At 43.5% G+C, this 18,077-nt stretch overlaps 1 protein-coding gene across 2 annotated transcripts; it reads right to left on the reverse strand.

Annotated features, from left to right (window-relative positions):
• Positions 1 to 1,780: 1,780 nt before the first annotated feature.
• spopla (speckle type BTB/POZ protein like a) lies at positions 1,781 to 14,277 on the reverse strand. 2 transcript variants are annotated; one of them, XM_080019372.1, is made up of 12 exons: positions 14,149 to 14,277; positions 12,886 to 12,966; positions 10,985 to 11,111; positions 9,480 to 9,601; positions 9,091 to 9,242; positions 8,867 to 8,994; positions 7,470 to 7,647; positions 6,421 to 6,476; positions 6,054 to 6,176; positions 2,959 to 3,101; positions 2,786 to 2,839; positions 1,781 to 2,150 (listed from the first exon to the last, which is right to left on the reverse strand). In XM_080019372.1, the coding sequence occupies exons 3-12, from the start codon at positions 11,060 to 11,062 to the stop codon at positions 2,006 to 2,008; spliced, it is 1,179 nt and encodes a 392-aa protein (XP_079875498.1). In that variant the 5' UTR covers positions 11,063 to 11,111; positions 12,886 to 12,966; positions 14,149 to 14,277; the 3' UTR covers positions 1,781 to 2,005. The 2 variants fall into 2 exon arrangements, with proteins under 2 accessions (XP_079875498.1, XP_079875499.1); XM_080019373.1 differs by having other exon boundaries at positions 13,931 to 14,184.
• Positions 14,278 to 18,077: the final 3,800 nt, after the last annotated feature.

Here is an 18,077-nt window from a genome sequence, read left to right on the forward strand (position 1 = left end):
CACCTTTTCCCTCCAGAGTGAAGTTATGTACTATTTCAAATGTAAACAATACACAGGTGTTGGAAGTAAACTAACCCTTCCTTTTAACTAGAGGCCCAAATGGAATCCAAATTTGACGCTGCACGGCGGTGATGACCTCAGGAGGAGTCTGATGCAAAACAAATACATCTACATCTAGAACCACAGTTAAGCATCTTAAAACCCTGTTTCAAATTCAAAGGATTATTCCGTGCCGAGTCCACAGGGATGGAAAACGTTTTGTTTTTTTTAATGGAGTTAATGCAGGCATTTTTGCAGACAACTTCATGTGGATTTTTTCTTCTTCAAATAGGAAAGTTTCAACATCAACATGACACCTAACAGTGAGTAATATCATAAATGATGCTACTCTTTGTTAATTTACAAAGTCCTCCAAAGCGTCTTTTTCATAGCACACTACATAGGAAACAATGTGAATCAACATGTTAAACCCCCCCCCCCCCCCCCCCCGCCCCAAAAAATACCACTTCCTTCCCACGCCCGGCGCCCACACGTGGAAGTAACACCGCCGATGGGAGTGATGCTTTGCATCAACAAATCCAAGCGTGTTGGAGTCAAATTGTGTTGCACAAACTCCATTCATTTAATTCTGCACAAGTATTTCAGATAACAAATGCAGAAAATAAATGTTTTAAAAAATAAATCAAAAACAAAACAAAATTGGTACTCGGACACCTTTTTCAACAGCACATTATCATGCATTAGTCTCTCCACGTTTATTATTTTTTTTCCTCCTGTTAACCACAATATATTGAGTATATAATATTTGCAAGTTGGTAATACTATGGAAAGCTAACTTCTCCGGAAAATTGAAATCTATAGCAGTTCACAGACCTATTTGTTTTCTGGAAAATGTCAATCGAACGGGAGATTCGGGGGGGGGGGGGGGGGGGGGGACTGTTTTCTATTCATCAAAATGGGAGGGGGGGGGGGTGACGTTTAATAGGCAAGGGGGCAGGGGGGGGCAGAGTATAGACATCACTTTTCTGTTGTACATATAACGTAACAATTAACACAGGGTCTTCATAACGCCATTTTGTTATCACCACAAGCCCCCCCCTCCACAAAATACTCATGTGAACACTATCGTACATGTCTCTGAAGATGGTTCAAACTGTCATTTACATAGAAATGGTGCCATCAATATGGGGCATACTCATCTTTTTAAAAAGTGTAAAGTTGACCTTGCACTGAAAGCATTCTCGTATTTTAGTCCCCACCCCCCCTGCGGGCTTATGTCTAGTCGTAAAATGGGCTAAACATTACAAATATATAATATTTCCCATTTAATCAAACCCTTGATGTGTTCGCAGAGAACTTCATATCAAAATGACTAGATTTATGTAGGGGAGCGGGGCGGGGGGACTAGTGCAATCTGGAGGAGGCCTGGTCTTTTTGTGACAAGGCAGGCACAGAGATAAAATAGACAAAAGTGCTCGAGAGGAGGAGCTCCCGAGCAATGGCAGATATATTAAGGCCATTTTTCGAAAATAACTGGAAAAAAAAAAAAATAATAAAAAAATAAAATAAAATAAAAACACACTAGCAGAACACTCGCTACCCAGACTGAAGAAAATCCAGCGCAGGGGGGCGAAGCGAGTGGACAACGTCGATTGAAGCGGCCCCCTCCGCCCACCCCCCCGAATCCCTCCATCCATTTGATGTCAGCATACCACACTAACCCCCCTCCTCCCCTCCCTCCTCCTCCCTCCCCCTCCAGGTAAAAACCTGCGCCGTGCTCTGCTCATGTGGCTTGTTGTTGTTTTTGTTGTTGTTGTTGTTGTCGTTGTCGTGTTGTGTCGGTAGTGGAATATCGGAGCGGCTCCTCCTCCTCCTCCTCCTCCTCCTCTCTAAGTCCTTCCTTTTGCGGTGAAAGCCCCCGCTTCACTCCTCCAGTATAAAGTCCAGGGGGCGGCGGGTGGTGGGGTGGTGGGGTGGGGGGCCGAGGGGCCGGCGGGCCGGGCCGTCAGGACTGTTTTAGGCGCTTCCTGGGCAGACCAAAGGGGGGGCACTGTGCTGACGCAAGGGCGCGGAAAGCCTCCGCCACCAGGTGTGGGTGGGACTGGATCATTGACTTCCAGCCGGCAGTCTCCATGATATCCGTAGCGTGACTGGTTGAGGAGAGAGATGAAAGGGAAAAAAGAAAAAGAAAAAAAAGAAAAGAAATGCATAAATAAATAAATAAAAAGAGTTGGCGCACGCTAAAGACATGAGAAAGCGCACATTAAAATCCCATTAACGTAAATGAGACGTAATGGCACAGGGGAAATAAAGATGGAAAATAAATTCTTAAATAAATAAAAATAAATAAACATAGGCAAAGGTCTTAATTGAGGGGCAACGGACGATATTACCGATGCATCGCCCGGCTTCCTTTTAGATGCTTAAGGCGGAGATTAAATCACGCAACTATTTCAAGGTGACCTACAAAACAACATCCAAACTTGTTCTTTTTGAGGGGGATTGCTTTTCTGTAAAGGTGTATTCCTCCCTCCCCATTAGAAATCTTCCACCTCCACCCTTTTTCCAGGTATTCGTTAATAAAAGTGGATAGAACAACAAACAGCACTCGTCTGCTTCGGTTGTGTGCCGTGCTGTGCTGTGCCACGCCCCCCCCCCCCCCCCCCCCCCCAAAAAAAACAATGAATTCTAATGCATCTCGTCGGGCGGGTGAGCGGGGGGGGGGGGGGGGGAGATAAGAGCTCCGTTATTAATCTTGTGTCACTTATATCAGCTAATTACATACTTGCTATTCCAGTTCTTCCCATCTTTACAGCCCAGCTGTCTCAGGACACTGCACCTATGGCGGAGAGATAAAAAGGTAAAGCATTCAGGGCCGGTAAACAGAAATGGCAGCGGGAATTTATCACGAAGAGTTTTTTTTGGGGAGGGGGCGAGGCGGCGGGTGTATATACTTGCCTGTTGATAAAATCTATGGCTTGTGCTTTGAGCTGCTCGGCGCTGTGCAAGTCCGCCAGGATGAGAGTGTCGGCCACGTTCTCCACAGAGAGGTTGTTGCACAGGGCCTCCTCGCACATGACCTTTAAACGCTCCAGCGCATACTGGGAGGGGGGTGGGGGAGAGAGGTTGTTAGGGTTTAGGCCAGGGTGCGCCATATTGAGACTACGCCTCTGCCGATTGAAGTTTTATTTGTTCATTTTTGACAGATAACGGCGTGGAGTTCATAACACCTAAGCCATGCTAGCTATTACACACACACACACACACACACACACACACACACACACACACACACACACACACACAGACACAGACACAGACACAGACACACAGACACACACACACAGTGAATAACATTGATCATCTCCTTACAATGGCACCTGTCAAGGGGTGGGATATATTAGGCAGCAAGTGAACAGTCAGTTTTTGAAGTTGATGTGTTGGAAGCAGGAAAAATGGCATAAGGATCTGAGTGACATTACAATGGCTAGAAGACAGGGTCAGAGCATCTCCAAAAAGGCAGGCCTTGTGGGGTGTTACAGGTATGCAGTCGTTAGTACCTAACATAATTGGACTAAGGAAGGACAACCGGTGCACTGGCGACAGGGTCAGGGGTGCCCATGGGCTCAATGATGCGCATGGAGAGCGAAGTCTATCCGGTCTGGTTCGATCCCACAGAAGAGCTACTGTAGCACAAATTGCTGAAAAAGGTAATACTGCTATGATAGAAAGGTGAACACACAGTGCATCGTAGCTTGCCCCAACCACCACCACTGTCCACCGCCAGCGCCTACAATGGAAACGTGAGCGTCAGAACTGAACCATGGAGCAATGGAAGAAGGTGGCCTGGTCTGAATGAACGATGTTTTCTTTTATATCATGTGGATGGCCGTGTGCGTTGTTTACCCGGGGAAGAGATGTCACCAGGATGCACTATGGTAAGAAGAAGGCAGGTGGAAGCAGTGTGTTGCTCTGGGCAGTGTTCTGCTGGGAAAGCTTGGGTCCTGGCATTCATGTGGATGTTACTTTGACCCCTACCACCTACCTACCACCTACCACCGACCTAAACGTTGTTGCAGCCCAAGTACACCCTTCATGGTATTCCCTGATGGCAGTGGCGTCTTTCAGCAGGATAACGCACCCTGCCACACTGACAAAATTTGTTCAGTAATGGTTTGAGGAACATGACAAAGAGTTCAAGGTGTTGTCTTGAGCTCCAAATTCTCCAGATCTCAATCCGATTGAGCATCTGTGGGATGCGCTGGAACAACAAGCCGGATCCATGGGGGCCCCACCTCACAACTTCCAGGACTTAAAGGATCTGCTGCAAACGTTTTGGTGTCAGATTCCACAGGACACCTTCAGAGGTCTTGTGGAGTCCATGCCTCCACGGGTCAGAGCTGTTTTGGTGGCACCGGCGGGGGTGCTACACAATATTAGGCAGGTGGTTTTAATGTTGTGGCTGATTTATATACACTCAATAATATACACTTTATCAGGTATACCTGTTCAATTGCTTGTTAACACAAATGGTTAATCAGCCAATCACATGGCAACAACTAAATGCATTTAGGCATGTAGACATGGTGAGGATGACTTGCTGAAGTTCAAACCAAGCATCAGAATGGGGAAGAAAGGGGATTTAAGTGACTTTGAACGTGGCACGGTTGTTGGTGCCAGACGGGCTGGTCTGAGTATTTCAGAAACTGCTGACCGACTGGGATTTTCACACACAACCATCTCTAGGGTCTCCAGAGAATGGTCTCAAAAAAAGAGAAAATATCCAGTGAGCAGCAGTTGTGTGGACGAAAATGCCTTGTTGATGTCAGAGGAGAATGGGCAGACTGGTTCGAGACGATAGAAAGGCAACAGTAACTCAAATAACCACTCGTTACAGCCAAGGTATGCAGAAAACCATCTCTGAACGCACAACATGTGGAACCTTGTAGCAGATGGGCTACAGCAGAAGAAGACCACACCAGGTGCCACTCCTGTCAGCTAAGAACAGGAAACTGAGGCTACTATTCGCACAGGCTCACCAAAAATGGACAATAGAAGATTGGAAAAACGTAGCCTGGTCTGATGAGTCTCGATTTCAGCTGCGACATTCAGATGGTAGGATCAGAATTTGATGTAAACAACATGAAAGAAAGGATCCGTCCTGTCTTGTAATGGTGTGGGGGATATTTTCTTGGCACACTTTGGGCCCCTTAGTACCAATTGAGCGTGGTTTAAACGCCACAGCATACCTGAGTATTGTTGCTGACCATGTCCATCCCTTTAAGAGCACAGTGTACCCATCTTCTGATGGCTACTTCCAGCCGGATAATGCACCATGTCACAAAGCTCAAATCATCTCAAACTGGTTTCTAGAACATGACAATGAGTTCACTGTACTCCAATGGCCTCCACAGTCACCAGATCTCAATCCAATAGAGCACCTTTGAGATGTCGTGGAATGGGAGATTGGCAAGGATATATATATATATATATATATATATATATATATATATATATATATATATATATATATATATATATATATATATATATAAATAAATAACTGTCATTTACCAGGTTTCCAACCATGCTGGATTAAAAGTACATTTCCCTGGCATAATTCTGGAACTTTTTTTATTAAGTTCCGATTTGAATAACAAAACCAGGAGGAATATCACAGGTTTTCAATTATCCTCCCAAGGACTTTTCAAGCACATCAGCACAAAAAAAGGGCCATTTTCAAGATATTCCAGTACTTCTATTTCTGAGGACAAAATTGAAGAACGTCAAGGACCCAGTCAGAACCCTGATTCAAGTACTTTGGAATCATATCTAGTATGTACAACGAGTATGATCCAGTACGTACAATCTTTTGGCGTAAACATTTTTTTTATAAATGAACAAAAAATAATAATAATTGCACAGAGCCACCTAAAGTAACATTTGTGGAGTAAACGTGGCCCCTCAACCACATGGAGAAAAGCAGCTTTCGTGGACATTTGGCCCTACTTGAAAAAAGAAAATGCGGCCTTTATATCATCAATTGGACTCACTTTATCTGCAGCAGCCAGCAAGTTGTCGGCCATTTTCTCCAGGTTGGGAGCCTTTCCTGTGTAGATGAAGCCCATCATTTCTTTGAAGACGTCTGGTTCCACGTCACTGATGTCAACGCGGTTCTGTGAACAGCAGGTCAGCATTTCATACAAACCGGCCATGAGAAAAAAGGAAAAACATGGTCCAAATATAAAAAGGCGGCAGCAGCCCATGTTTACACTCCTAATCATTTTGGGGGAAAAAAGAAAAAAATACAGTGCAAAATTGCCTAATACTGCAGATGGGAAAGCAAATGAGGCTTTTTTTTTTTTTCAAAAACATGGAAAGAAATTATAACTATTATCACAATAAACTGACAATTCTTACCTTTTTACTCTCTTCCATTTCATGTTCAAACATTGCATTAAAAACTGGGGATCTCGCTGTGAAATAAAAACAATTTCAAAAAAATTTCAATCAATCGTGCCATATGAAATTAATCATCCAAGCATTTAATACACGTATGCTACAAGCATTTGCCCTGAAATATCACTAATGGCTTAGAAGCAGGAACTAGTGTTGTATTTCACTCAAACAACAATAAACATCATTCTGACACTACAAGATGAAATTCAAGGACTTAAGTACTTCTTTTAAAGCCCTACTGTTTCATTTTCAAGGACTTCGCCCAAAACCAATTTTCAATGTGATATTTATTATTTCAAATAAAATCATATATATATCATAAATTTCACTGTCGTCTACAATTGCTATCTTTATTATCTTTATTGTAAGTGCCTATTTCTCACCATGCTGGATTAAATCTACATTTCTCTGGCATCATCTGCGTTGTCAAAGCCATTCTGAAAATGGCTTTATTAAGTTACGATTTGAATAACAAAACCAGGGGGGATAGCACAGGTTTTCAATGATCGGGTTTTTTTCCCCCCAATGACCTTTCAAGCACTTAAGCACAAAAGCTCCTTTTAAGGTATTTCAGTAGTTCAATTTCTGATGACAAAATTAAATCTCTTCCAAGTACATTGAGTACCCGGTAAGAACCCTGTAATAACTATCCATCTAGGAACGTTTTCTTGTTGTTATTGTTAAATAAGGTGCAAATTCTGCCCCATCATCGGCATTTTCCCTTTCACCGCCACCTCGTAGCGGGTGCAGTCGCCACCGTGTCTAATGCAGGAGGAGTTCTTGGGGGGGGGGGAGGGCAGCCTCTCAATCTCCCTGATCGTGCAGTCATCTGGCCCAAGCGGGGCCAGCGCACTGGATTATAGCCCTGCAGCGCAGCGGATCAGCTGGGCAGAGGAAACCCTCGGTAGCCTATCAAGGTGTTTACAGACCCTTCAAGGAGAGGCCTTGCTCTGCCATGGGGAGGATGGGGAAAGTGGTTTGCGGTGTGGTTGAGAGGAGGGGTGTCTCGCCTGCCAGGATGGATTTGTGAGCTTTGAACTCTTGCCCCCCCACGTAGAGGCTGCAGTCGGTGAAGCGCGAGCACTCCCACAGGTTCCCCAGGTCGTCGGACAGCTGACACTCCGGCACCTTTAGCATGTTCATGTTGGACTGACCCGAGATGTTCACGGAGTCCTGGACGACGCTCACCTGGGCGAAGCACACACACAAGCACATGCTCAATGTAAAAAAAAAATAATAATAATAATAAAAAAAAAAAAATGTTAAAAGAAGAAAGTGTATGATGGAGCTGGGGGGATTCTTTGCCAGTGGGATGTTTTATTGAATTGGGAGAACACTATTTATTTTGGAGTGTTGGCAAAAATAAAAATACAACTTTGATTGCAAAAACCCCAATGTGTAAGGTCTTAATTACAACACAGTCAATTGCAACGCAAATTAATTAACTTTGCTGAAAAGCCTAATTAACGAGAGCAGACATTCCATCTCCAATTTCAATCTAATTTGCTTATGAAATTGCCTATTTCACTGAAAATGCTGCACCTAACCAGAGTGTTTGCCAGGTGTGCTGCCAGCTAGTTCTGGCAGTATTTGCCTAATTGCATTTGCATCAAAGTGGTCGAGACACTTAATCCAACTTGTCCTTCGGAGGAGGCATTTCAGAAGACGTTTATTCTTCCCGACACCTTTAATTGAATTATTTGTTTTAGAACTACAATTAGCGGGAAAAATTAAAGTGGATCGGCAAGGAGGGGCCCCATTTCATGCAAAGTCGATAACAAAGGCGTTGGTATTTAAAACGGCAACTATGGCCTTTACATCTCTGCCGACAGGTCTGGATGAGTCAGCTGGAAATTGTTATTCCTACAACACATCACACATAACGTCGACTTTTTTGTAATGGCCCAAGACAGAGCAAAAACTGCCGCAAAACATATTCTTTGCCTTTGTATTCCATTACTGGGTACTCAATGATAAAGGCATGCTCAATGGGCTATAATTAAACCACTGTGGCCCCAGAAGTGGTTTCATAAGAGCTGAATGAATGTCACTTCCAACACCGATGGAAAAGGAATCAGCGGGCTTTTTGCTGCTGGGTTACTTCCCGGTGTAACCTGCTGCCGAAAAGCTCCACCGGAGGAACTAGAGCGGGTGATGTGTTTGTGCCAACCCCGTCTTGATTACTGCTAGTCGTCCACCAGGGGGTAACGCGTTTTGATACATAAGACCATGGAAGTGTTGTACTTCAAAAATGTGCTGGGGGGGGGCTAAGTGTTGCTGAAGACAGAAACACAGAATGGTTGGATCTTCGTCACAATACGCATCGGCTTTGTTTTTGTGGTTTGGCCCTGCTTGAATAAGAGGGTGAAAAAAAAAAAAAAAAACCCGACTTAGACCCCGGAGTTACCTCGCAGAACAATGTGAGTTTGTCGTCTGGCAAAAGTCCATTGGCTTCGTCGAGCAGGAAATCTCTCCTGATGAATTTCTTGAAGCCCCAGTCTTTGCCTTGGACAAAGCGATATGCTCTTTGGCTTTCTGGCACGGGGGGAAAAAAAAGACACGCCGGGTTAAGAGTCTTAGTCAATAAAAGCCAAACAGGGTTAGGAATGAAGCTCAACGTAAGGTACCCACCCATTGCTTTCGTCTCTTCTCTTTTCGCGTTCAACAAGGAAAATTTGAACTTCGCTCTGACTTCGCTTTTTGGACAGCTGACGAGAAGTAGATATAATGACAGATAATCCTTGCTTTCATCATCAAGTCCCTTTGGATTGACTCGCAAACACCTGCGGGATAAACAGATGAACACGCCACACGGTCCCGTTAGAACCTACAGCCCCAGATTGTGGTATGGGGAGAAAATAAATAGTAAATAAATAAACTCTTCAAAAACACAGAACTGCCATAAGGCACACTGGAGCCAAACTCGCTTCTGTCTTTTCAAGAGACTTAGTACGCAAATTATTATTGATGTGATAGCTGAATCGTGAGACTCCTGGGAGCAGCTTAGTCTCGGTACCAACCATTTCATCTTGTCATTCGGGCCAGAGGAGAAGGTTGAGCTCTTCAGCACCTCGCCCATTTCTTCTCTGCAGAAGCTGAAGTTGTTGATGGTCCACATATAGGAAAACTTCACCACTTTGACCTTGAGAACAGAGTGGGACACACAATGAAGTGTTGACTTTAGTCAAAAGAACAAAAAGGCTGTTGAGATGTACAGTATATTTGGGCCGACGTGTCTAGACCGCGCTCGTGCTGATCCAGTAACCCGACATTCTTTCCCCTTGGCTTTGGCAGATGTCTGCAGGATCAGACACCGATTGGACGGGCCAACCCTTCTCTCGAACGCTGCTTCCGAAAAGAAAACAGTCCACCCTGGAACTCCTCAACACTTTGGATGATAGCATCACCGTCACTGAATACACGAGGGTTACCTTCATAAAACTGAGTGCTGAGACTTAAGTCAAATAATGCCATACTTGGGGGTTGCAGTTCAGGAAATCTCTTTGAGAATGGGTTAAGAATGGGCCTATAACCGCAGTATTGAGGTTTACTGGTGGGTGGGGGCACGTTTTTTTTTAAGGATAAAACAGAGAGGTTACAAAAATGCACAAGGATTACATTTCAATAAGGACACGGACCCCAACACAGCTCTACGCGTGTTTCGATCGCGGACAGCCGTGCCCTCTCCATGTTCGCATTAAACAGCTGAATCTGATTCGAACAACAACATTCTGAGTCGGGTACAGCCCTTGAACAAATTGATGGAGGGGACCAGCGCGAACTGAAAAGTTTCTTCAGAAGTCCTTGAACAAAGAATGGAAGACACTCAATGACGAAAACAAAATGATTGTATTCTATATACTCCTGTTACTTTCACTAGCAAAAAAATTAAATACTACAGCATTACTATAAATACAATTTTTTACACACACACACACACACACACACACACACACACACACACACACACACTTTGTGGTGATGACGAAATTGAGCTCAATACCGTGGTGATGTCACGTAACCGCTGTATTGCAGTTATCGTCACAGCTCTACCTCTGCATTCATCCAACAATGGTGCACCGAAAAAAATAAAATAAAAATAATAATAATAATAATAATTCAACTGCACAAATTAATCAAAAAACAAAAAGGAGTACTTAAAAAGGGTGTAGGAAACATTTCCTCAAATCAAAATCTGTAAAAGACTGCATGATAACCGCTGTCAAGGACAAGATATTGAGTTTTGGATCCAAAACAAAGCACCACACCTACAAAATGTGAGGAGGAAAGAAGAGCCACACAATGTCAGAACCTCTCTCAGAAACATTTAACCCTTGAAATACAACTGGGAGAGGCGCTACCGCTTCTCTTTTCTAATTTCTCTTTCAGCACCTTTTTCCCCGGTGGCTGTTGACTCTGTGAGCCAGTTGTACAACCTCTGCCATGTCGGAAACGCGCCCCGATAAACCTTAACTCTTTCCGTTTCAAAACAAAACAAAAAGTTTCTGTGGCGTGGCACCCTCACCTGCGTGTAGCACCAGCTCTCCGCCACAGGTCCACTCGACATCTCCCCCGGCGGAGGAGGGGTGGGCACCCGTGACATCGCCAGCTTAGATGACCCAGCTGACGTCTTTAAGCCCGGGCCACTTTACCTTCAGGACAAAACGAGGCTTTGGGTCAGAACGCAACAGCTCGGTGAAATGTTCATTAACACAGCTGCTCTTGTTGTTTCTTGTTCCCTTCTTACTCGCATTACGAGTGCTGTGCAGTGTTCATCACATAAAAATACTGTTAAGCATTTTATCTTCAGGTTTGTTTTCCCGCATTTTTCTTTCATTTGTTTAAAAAAAGTTTATTTGTAACCTTTTTTTTTTATTTTACAATGCAGATCTTTATTTTAAGACTAGTGCTAATTTTGGACAATTTCACTCCAGCAATAAATGTGTTTTTAAGATGCATCACGGCATACAACTATCCTCTTTATTAAAAAGAAAATATCAACAAATCAAGCATTGAAAGAATCGTGATAGTCAACACGACAAGAGACAGTGAGCCCACTTGGATATGTTGAGTGTCTGTGTACTGGATAGTACATGGGCAGAAAATCACACCGCAGTGCAGTTGACATATTACAAATATCCGGAAGAGAGTAACAACAAAAGCTCAATGGAAAAAAAACTATCAAGTGTGAAAATCAAAAGGAAGCAAGCACACAAGAAAAAAAAAACAACAAAAAAACAAACACTGCAAGTTTCAAAGATTTGACTGATGGTCGGAGTTGAAATATTGCCGTAGACACAACACAAGCTGATGTTGCTGAAGTATTTTGTGGGTTAAGGGAATTGTGTTTAGTTGCAGTGAAACAAAGAGAAGAGTTGCATCTCGCAACCTGCGGACCACCACCGCGACAAGGTATCCTGCTCAACTTTTATGCAATATAATGCCTTCAAAGTCTTCATTCGTAAAAATGTATTGAACACAAACGACGGTTCTGAATACTCTATTTCCGATGAGGCTCACTCCATCACATCATTAGTATGGATGGCACCAGTTTCTTAAAAGTCTAAGCAGCCACGCAGAGAATTAACACAAGCTACGACTGAAGATATTGATTAAAAAAAAAGGTGGAACACGTTAAGATGCATTAACTCAAAGATGTCCAACCAATCAATAAAATGGGCCGCGACATGAACACAGAACAAGCCTCTTTCGGATTAAGGAACACGTTGAATGCTGGAAGCAGGGTGTGGCAATGCTAAATCAGATATTTGTGTGGATTTGGCCGCATTTGATAAGACTCAAGAGTCCCAGAACCACTCCTCTCTTCCACAACAACTGTACTGTCAACGCTGCTGTACATTTACATTCAAATTAAATTAACAACATGCATTTCTCAGCAAGGAAAAGTGTATCCCACTAACGGTTTTCCACAATATAATTGTTTCAGTTCCGTGATATCCTACAGAAGTAGGATTTTGCAGTAGCTCAACATTATGTTGGGGTACATAGACAAACAGTTATAGCACTTTTTCCAAGGCTACTGCAGAAGGTGGCTGTGTTGTAAACAAAGGGCAATATGACACCTACATATCACCTGTTGACATTTCTTAGTGTAATGGCTTCAAAATCTTCACTTCCCTACCCCATTTACATTTTTTGCTTCCAAACTCTGCCTGAGCGACTTCCCTATTGAGTCTTTTGCATGTCATGAATTAACTGCCATGAATGTCACACCACATCAAAAGGGGCAAAGAGATTAGATAACACGTCACTTCGGTTGACAAAGTTAAGAAAATGAGAGCGTGGCACTACGAGTAGAACTGTGAAAGATGGATGGGTATAGTCGGCCGCAGTATTCAGCGGATGACTCAATCGAACCTCGATCGTCTTTTCACTCTCCCCAATTGCATTGCATTGCATACTCACCTTCTGAGTGGTTGAAATGTACAAAGATTGGATTTATCTAAGGAATCAATGGATGCTTCATGGTCCTATCCCCAGATCACACTATGAAGAAGAAAAAAAAAAAAAACATTAGGTCCAATACACAGTTTTACAACATCTCGAACAAGTTGCACAAAACACCCAGCTTATCAAGATGGCAACAAGACATCAGGTTATCAGAATCGGTTCATTTTGCCAAATAGATTCACATACAACATGTGACAGGGTGGTTGCTGATGTTGTCTGTCGTTATAAAGTTAAACATAGATTGGACATTCTGTACAGGATTAATAAACAATAATATGGGCGCGGATGACTATGGATGAGTGGGTCTAAATGACCACAGTGCCACCTCATGTGGCATGTCTAAAGTCATTACAAATGATCCAACTAACCCACGAGCACTGAGACATTTTTAAAGTAGTGAGTTATCCTTGACAACTTGGCAGAAGAATCACATTTCCAAGTTGTCTGAGATCCTAAACTGCTCAACTATAACACTCGTCTAACACGTTGCCGTTGCTTTAAATCTGGCGATCAGTTTTATTTTAAATTTCATTTTTGGGCTTATTGTGCATTGCCATTTAACCAATTTTTTTTCAGATTTCTTACACATTGGCATTTATATTCATCCCTTCTTTCCATCCATCCATCTATCTATCCATCCATTCATCCATCCATCTATTGACAGATGAGAGCACTGACTTTCTACACAGCCCCAGTAAGTGGGGATGCTAACTGGACGTCATGCTGGGCGGTGGAAAGTACTTCAGACGAGTACGACACAAGCGTTAGTCGCTAACGCGAGCTAAGTGCTACCTGCTGTAGTGGGATCACATTATAGAGGGCCTGGGCGAATACATGAAAACCAGTCCCAAGAAAACAAGTCCAAGTTAACTAGCACAACGTTAGCTAGCATGCTAGCGCCAGCACTGGATAAAAAGAAGAAGAAAGCTAAGGACTGTATCGTCGGTTGAGCAAAGAACTGGTAGATTGGTTTGAGAATAAAACAACGAAGTCACTCTACCCAAGTTAGGTGGATACCGCAGTGAGGGGAAAAAAGTTTCTTCAAATATCCCTGAGAGAGGTTTGGATTCGCTAGCTACCGTTGGCCACCTCAGTTAGCATCGGCAAGCTAACTGTTGCGGGTGGGAAAACAACGCTACCGGCTAACTAGCGGCTAGCCGAAGCTAACGTGCCCCAAACCAATTACGAAAAGTTAAAAAAGACATTTTAACGACACACCTTTCAATATCATGCTTCCTTATGGGGTAAACTAACGAATTCGGCTCCGCATGGCGGCCGATCCTTTCACCCTCCGCTGTTTTCTAACTCTTTTTACTCAGTCTCGCCACAAGTCTTCTTTGTCTTAACACACAGGCTAAAGGTAGCTAGCTAGCTGCTGGAAATGCCCTTACATTCAGCGCATGCGCAGTTGCCCAGGAGACTTCCTGCTCCGGTCGGTCTTCAGCTGATCAGCTGATTCACCAAAACACACACACACACACACACACACACACACACACACACACACACACACACACACACACACAATGTAAGATTTACATGTTTCAATTAAAATCCATCTTTTACTAAAAAAAAAATGGAAATCTGGCATTTCTCAGAAGTATCATCATTTAGTGCTTTTGCAACTCGCAACAAAAGTAATGAATTGCATGGGGCCCAAAATAAGTCAAATTGTGGTGGTTTATGGTAAAAAAATAAAACCATTTAAATATAATAAATATATAATAAATAGTTGTTGGGGTCTGAGTACTAAGTTGTCACCTTTGGGTACGAATATATATATATATATATATATATATATATATATATATATATATATATATATATATATATACACACACACACACACACACACACACACACACACACACACACAGATCAGCCACAACATTAAAACCACCCCAAATAACCACTAATATTGACAGCTCTGACCCGTCGACACATTGACTCCACAAGACCTCTGAAGGTGTCCTGTGGTATCTGGCACCAAGACGTCAGCAGCAGATTCTTTAAGTCCTGGAAGTTGTGAGGTGGGGCCCCCGTGGATCAGACTTGTTTTTCCAGCACATCCCACATCATTATGATGTAGAAGAAAACGTGATTCATCAGACCAGGCCACCGTCCTCCATTGCTCCATGGTCCAGTTCTGATGCTCACAGTGGACAGGGGGGTCATCATGGACACTCTGACCGCGCCCACACACAGATCGCTGTGATGCACTGTGTGTTCTAACACCTTTCCATCAAAACAGCATTAACTTTTTCAGCACCGGAGCAGGCACACAAACACACTTTTGGGTGATCCACGCTCTAAAAACAAGAGTGTTTAATGACACGCTGCAGGCCTTTGAGAAATAACGCCCCCCCCGCCACCCCCCCATGTGGGTGGACGGTCACTCCTCTGCTCTGTGGATTGAGCAACAAGCGGCCTCCTCTCTAATCAATCTGCATTCATCTGCGTCGGTTGTGTCACGTCATTCGTGGACACAAAAACACAGAATGTGTTCTTCACATCGCACACCGGGGCAATCAGTCGACATTCACGGCTGCGTCGAGGAATATCTGCCGATGGGGGGAATCCTCACATGTTGCTCATACTCGCTTTCATGTTGAGTTGTGCCACTATCACTGCGGCACCAAGTACTTGCTCCGCGGTTCGGCTAAAACCATCGCGGCGGTAAAATGTCAAATTTTGATATTAAAACCCACATCAATTGCCATGGTCTTGAGGTGCAACTGATGGGCGATAAGATCCCTGGCGACACCGACGTGAGGGGACGCTTATCACGAGCGTAAATCTATATAATTCATGGGTAAGAGGACAACCTGTGCTCGCGAGGGCTAAAATAAAGACGAAAATTAAATAAAAAGGAACACTCGAGAATATCGCACTGATTGCATTTATCGCTATTTTTTCCAAAAGCTAGGAGGGAGTGGGATTGGGCCGGTTATCTCGTGAAAGGCTTCACGTCGTTCTGAGGATTGCGATCGCTGCTATTAATTCAGGAACGCCCGTGTTCCCATTTAGAAATATCCGTCATCGTCGCGCCACGCTGAGATCCACCGGAACAATGGGCCTCGGCGGTCTTTTGAGACTTTTACACCAGCTACCCAAAAAGTATATGAAAGAGAAAAATGGAAGCCAGAGTTATTGCTCCCGACAGGTACTCCCTTCGACATCAGCAATGGTGAGGACCGAGACAGGATATCATGACTGGGAATGACCGAGGCCACGCCGCCACACCGCCACGCCGCCACGCCGCAACCTCGTCCCAATCATAATCACACACATGTCAATGGGATAATGGAGAGAGAGACACCTGTCACGTGAACCCCCCTTTTTTTATTCCCCCTTTCGCTCCTCTCCGCGAACAATGCTCCAATGTCTTAGGGACGGGGCTTCATAACGGTGAACAAAGGCGTCTTTAAGAATGGCAAATTCCAAATTCGATGTCATTTGATTGAATCTGAGTAATGAAATATATGGTAATGTCGTAACCGAACGGGGGAGATAGAAGACCCGAAAGTTTGCGAAAGGTGCCACGCAACGGGGAGGGGAGGAGGGGTTGTCGACCGCGTTTCAGAAGCGGAAAGAAATGGAAGATGGAGGAGCTCCACCTGAAGATCCACCAGCCGTGATTTACATTTTACACCGATAGTTCTGTGTCGACAAACGAACGGAATCCTTCAACAACTTCACAAAGTCGACCATCGCGGGAGACGATCACTTCCCCCCCGACGTTGCGGGGGTAGCGTGTGGGAATCTTTCACGGGTGGGAAAAAAAAGAGATTTGCGAAACGGAAAGAAATGAGTTTCTCTCCTTGAGACGAGGAGGCCGTCTCAATCTCCACGCCGTGACATCTAACGTGTCCTTTACCTCAAAACCCCTCCCCTGGCAGCCGTAGTCCATAATTACGTGCTTTCTGAAATATGCACACCTCCTGCCCCGTCTTTTAAGGTCGCCATTCAAATTTACAACCTATCAACATTTTTAATTAAGATTTCAAACGTATATGTTCAGTGTTAAAACCTAGAGGTTAGCCGTGACAATGAACTTCCTTTCGAAATTGCTGATCGTTTATCGAACACGTATTTGCCATGAAACCGTTGCTGTGCGAGAGATTCAAACGCCGGCTTCACATCGAATGCGTAATCCTATCCGACAGTCGGATCTTGCCCTCCCTCCTAGTGGCTGTGGGATGAACTGCATCTGGTTTTCACATCCCTAAATATGCTGTTTTTTTCAAGTTTGCTCAGCTGGAGATTTACTATGTTCCACGAATGAGAGTTTAAAACCCCCTTTTTAAAGTGTTTGCAAAGTGTGAAAACAAGACGCACAATTTCCTTTTCAAAATTCAATGTCATTATTGTATGAACGTGACATATTGAATTAGTTTTAAGTCCACGTCCAATAAAAACTTGACCGATGTCCCTTCTGGTTGCAGTGTCGGACCAACATTGTTGCACGAGTGAAAAAAATTGAACAGATCCCGGATTTGGCATTCGGGATCCGACTCTCCAAAGAAATGAATGGACTCTTGGTGTGTTCTTGTCGTTTGTCGTACTTGGTGTGAAGTAGCTAAAGAGTGAAAACAAAAAAGGCGAAGGTTATAAATACGGGAGATTTACAGGAAAACGGGAGTGTTGACAGGTATGTGCACTTATGCACGTGGCATAGGCAGATAGACAGATTCTGTCAGACAGAGTCACATTGATTGATTGACACACATACAGCCCAATCACTGGTAAATTTAGACGAGCGGTACGTTGTTTTTTTGACTGGGTTAGGTAATAATCAGTAGGACAGAAAATGATAAGTGATCTAAGTAAGCGCTGAAAACAAGTATATTTTTATTATTATTATTATTATTATTATTATTATTATTATTATTATCATTATTATCATTATTGTTCTTCTTCTTCTTCTTCTTCTTCTTCTTCTTCTTCTTCTTATTATTATTATTATTATTATTATTATTATTATTATTATTATTATTATTATTAGGGCTGGGCTAGGGCTATGGAACCCTAATGTTATTTTTCTGGGAAAATTTCTTGGAATTTTGAAATCTATAGCTATCTGGAACACAAACTCTGGCAGAACCTACGAACATGGTTTGTGTCTTGTTAGAACCGTGCGGTCACAA

Source organism: Zeus faber, assembly GCF_960531495.2.
Source record: "Zeus faber genome assembly, chromosome: 18".
Classification (NCBI taxonomy): Eukaryota; Metazoa; Chordata; class Actinopteri; order Zeiformes; family Zeidae; genus Zeus; species Zeus faber.

Excerpts from the sequence above, each read along its gene's own strand:
- spopla (XM_080019372.1), bottom strand. The coding sequence starts at position 11,062 with ATGTCACGGGTGCCCACCCCTCCTCCGCCGGGGGAGATGTCGAGTGGA. Across the intron at positions 6,177-6,420 it reads AAATGGAAGAGAGTAAAAAG|AACCGCGTTGACATCAGTGA; the intron begins GTAAGAATTGTC and ends TGCTGTTCACAG. Across the intron at positions 3,102-6,053 it reads TGCTGGCTGCTGCAGATAAA|TATGCGCTGGAGCGTTTAAA; the intron begins GTGAGTCCAATT and ends CCCCCCTCCCAG.